We start from the raw sequence: 2,485 nt of genomic DNA, 5'->3' as shown, positions 1-2,485 counted from the left end.
GGCAATAAAATGAAGTACTGACACAGGCTACGACATGGATGAACCTTGAAAATACCACACTTGGCGAGCAGAGCCAGTTACAAAGGCCACATATTCTACAAATGTATCGATATGAAATGTCTAGAATAAGGAAACCTATAGAGACAGAAAGTAGTATTTCCTAGGGCTGGAGGAAGTGGGACAGGAAGTGACTGGTAACGGGCATGGGGCTCCTTTTGAGGGTGATGAAAATGTTCTGAATTAGATGGAGGAGATGAGTGCACAGCTCTGAGTGCACTAAAAACCACTGAACTGTACACTTAGAAATGGTGAGTTCTATAATATATAAATTATATCTCAATAAAACTGTTCTTAGCAAATGAGGAAGCAGATGAAAGAGCTTTAAAAGTTATGAACTGTTCTTGTACATCAGTGCAACCTCGGGGCCCTCAGAATAGGGCAGAATACTCAAAAGAGGATTTATACATGAAGAAAGCAATATCCCTTCTTTGTTCCAAAGAGATGGCAGCAAAAGCCACTTCCCTAAAGTACTTAGCTCACAGATCCTAACATATGTGGTTTCTTCATATTTTTTTCCTTTCAAGAAGAAATATTTCATGATTGATCACAAAGGAAATACACAACTGGGGGAACGGTGGATGGATAGGACCAATCACCATTTATCTTTACAAAATCCACGTATGAGGCCAAATATGAGCTTCTCATTTTGAGATAATGTGTAAAAGGCAAGTGAGGGCCGGGGTATGCAGGCTATCATAAGGGACCCCACCCTGCCCTTCCGTAACTCATCGATTCTGCCAGTGTCACCAGGGAAACTAAACTTGACCAGCCACAGGCTTAGCAGGGCAGGTCTTACATTCCCAAAGAGCAACGCTCCATTACCTGTCGGGGCCTTGGTGTCGGCCTTCTAATCTGAACTGTCAAGTCAACATATTACCTCAAAAATGCAAAAACAGAGCCCCTTCGGAGCAAGTCCTCAGGTGAAAGGACTGCCTTCCTTGCCCTTGTCTACACCCCCAGTTATGGCGAAGACTCTCTCCTGACACACACGAAGGCTTCTCTGTCCAGGTCCCTCACAGTACCTGTCGGGGCCTTGGTGTCGGCCTTCCTGCTCTCCCGGTCCCCCTTCTCGGCCCACACGTGGACCGTGTACTCCACGCCCGGCCTCAGGCCCGTCAGGACGGTGCTGCTCTGTTCCTTCCCCACAGGAACCTCCCTGGTGTCTCCGTCGGGGGAGGTGTAGCGCACCATGTACCTGTCAATCACGGCCTGCACCGGGTCCCAGGAGACAGTGGCCGTGGTCTCCGTCACCTGGTCGGTCACCAGGTTTTGGGGACTGTCAATGTCTGGAAGAAAAAATGTTTATCTATACACACTACTAATGGACCATTAATACGAAAGTACTGAACCTTGTGGCCATTTTGCTTGGGGTGAGACCCTTTCACGTTTTGTGGTTTTTCCATCTTGTATGTTCTAACTGCTTCATGGACATATGTCTTCTCTCCCCAGATTGACTTTGGCTCTTCAAGGAGAAAGCACAGTGGACCAAAATCTGAACATCCACACTATTTCCTCTACCAAGATTTAGCAAAACACATCTCTATTCATTTAGTAAGCGTACGCTGAACTCCCGCTGTGTACCAGGCAGAGCTGGGCGGTGTGCGGGCTCCAGCTGAAGAAGACACAGACCTTGTTCACAAGCAGCTAATAATATTGTCTTTAGCATGACGCCAATGAAGACCTCCCATTTCATGCAAGAAGATTCTAGCAGCCAGGTGCAAATGTAAGCTCCTAGAAGAGGGGGCTATGTCCTACACCCCCAGGGGTCCCCGCTGCCTAGCAGAGGACCTGGCAAATTGAAAGTGCTCAACACATGTTATTAAATGAATCAGCAAAAATGAAAACCTGGTTTTAACGTTCGTCACAACATCACAGATTCGCTTGTAATACTGGTCTGCTGGTTAAATCACCATACAGAGATATATGGTCACACATCTATTTCGCAATAAGATCAGAGTATAACACAGAAGTTATCCTTATCCTCAAAAGCAGAATTATCATGAGTCATTCATAGTAAAGCAAACCACAGACATCTACTTTCTCTGGTGGATGTAAAGTTTACTTTTACGAAGGTCAATTTTCCACAGAGCATTATTAGTATTAATGTCATTCGGTTTTCATTTTCTGTTCCCACTCACAAACTCAGCAGAAGACCCTCAACACTGTCCACAAGAAGAGATTCATGTACTCAGAGGAACAGGGGCTCGACATGACCATCCAATCGTGGCAAAATCGTAGCTTGCAGATGGCATGAGGACCTGACTCATAAGGAAACCAGTTAAAGCCAAGTGAGGGCCGGGGTATGCAGGCTATCATAAGGGACCCCACCTTGCCCTTCCATAACTCATCGATTCTGCCAGTGTCACCACAGGGAAACTAAACTTGACCAGCCATAGGCTTAGCAGGGCAGGTCTTCATTCCCAAA

General features: G+C 46.1%; 1 protein-coding gene across 1 annotated transcript in view; it reads right to left on the bottom strand.

Moving 5' to 3' along the window:
• The window catches only part of TNN (tenascin N), a 69,053-nt gene that overhangs the window by 15,418 nt on the left and 51,150 nt on the right, over positions 1-2,485 (bottom strand). Inside the window, exons 9-11 of the mRNA XM_019647003.1 lie at positions 1,642-1,672; positions 1,083-1,346; positions 670-882 (exon numbers count right to left, since the gene is read on the bottom strand). Coding sequence (XP_019502548.1) covers positions 670-882; positions 1,083-1,346; positions 1,642-1,672 — 508 coding nt within the window. The remainder of the gene's footprint in view (positions 1-669; positions 883-1,082; positions 1,347-1,641; positions 1,673-2,485) is intronic.

Source organism: Hipposideros armiger, unplaced genomic scaffold (assembly GCF_001890085.2).
Source record: "Hipposideros armiger isolate ML-2016 unplaced genomic scaffold, ASM189008v1 scaffold_6, whole genome shotgun sequence".
NCBI classification, from domain to species: Eukaryota; Metazoa; Chordata; class Mammalia; order Chiroptera; family Hipposideridae; genus Hipposideros; species Hipposideros armiger.
This window is presented reverse-complemented; position numbering and strand designations above follow the sequence as displayed.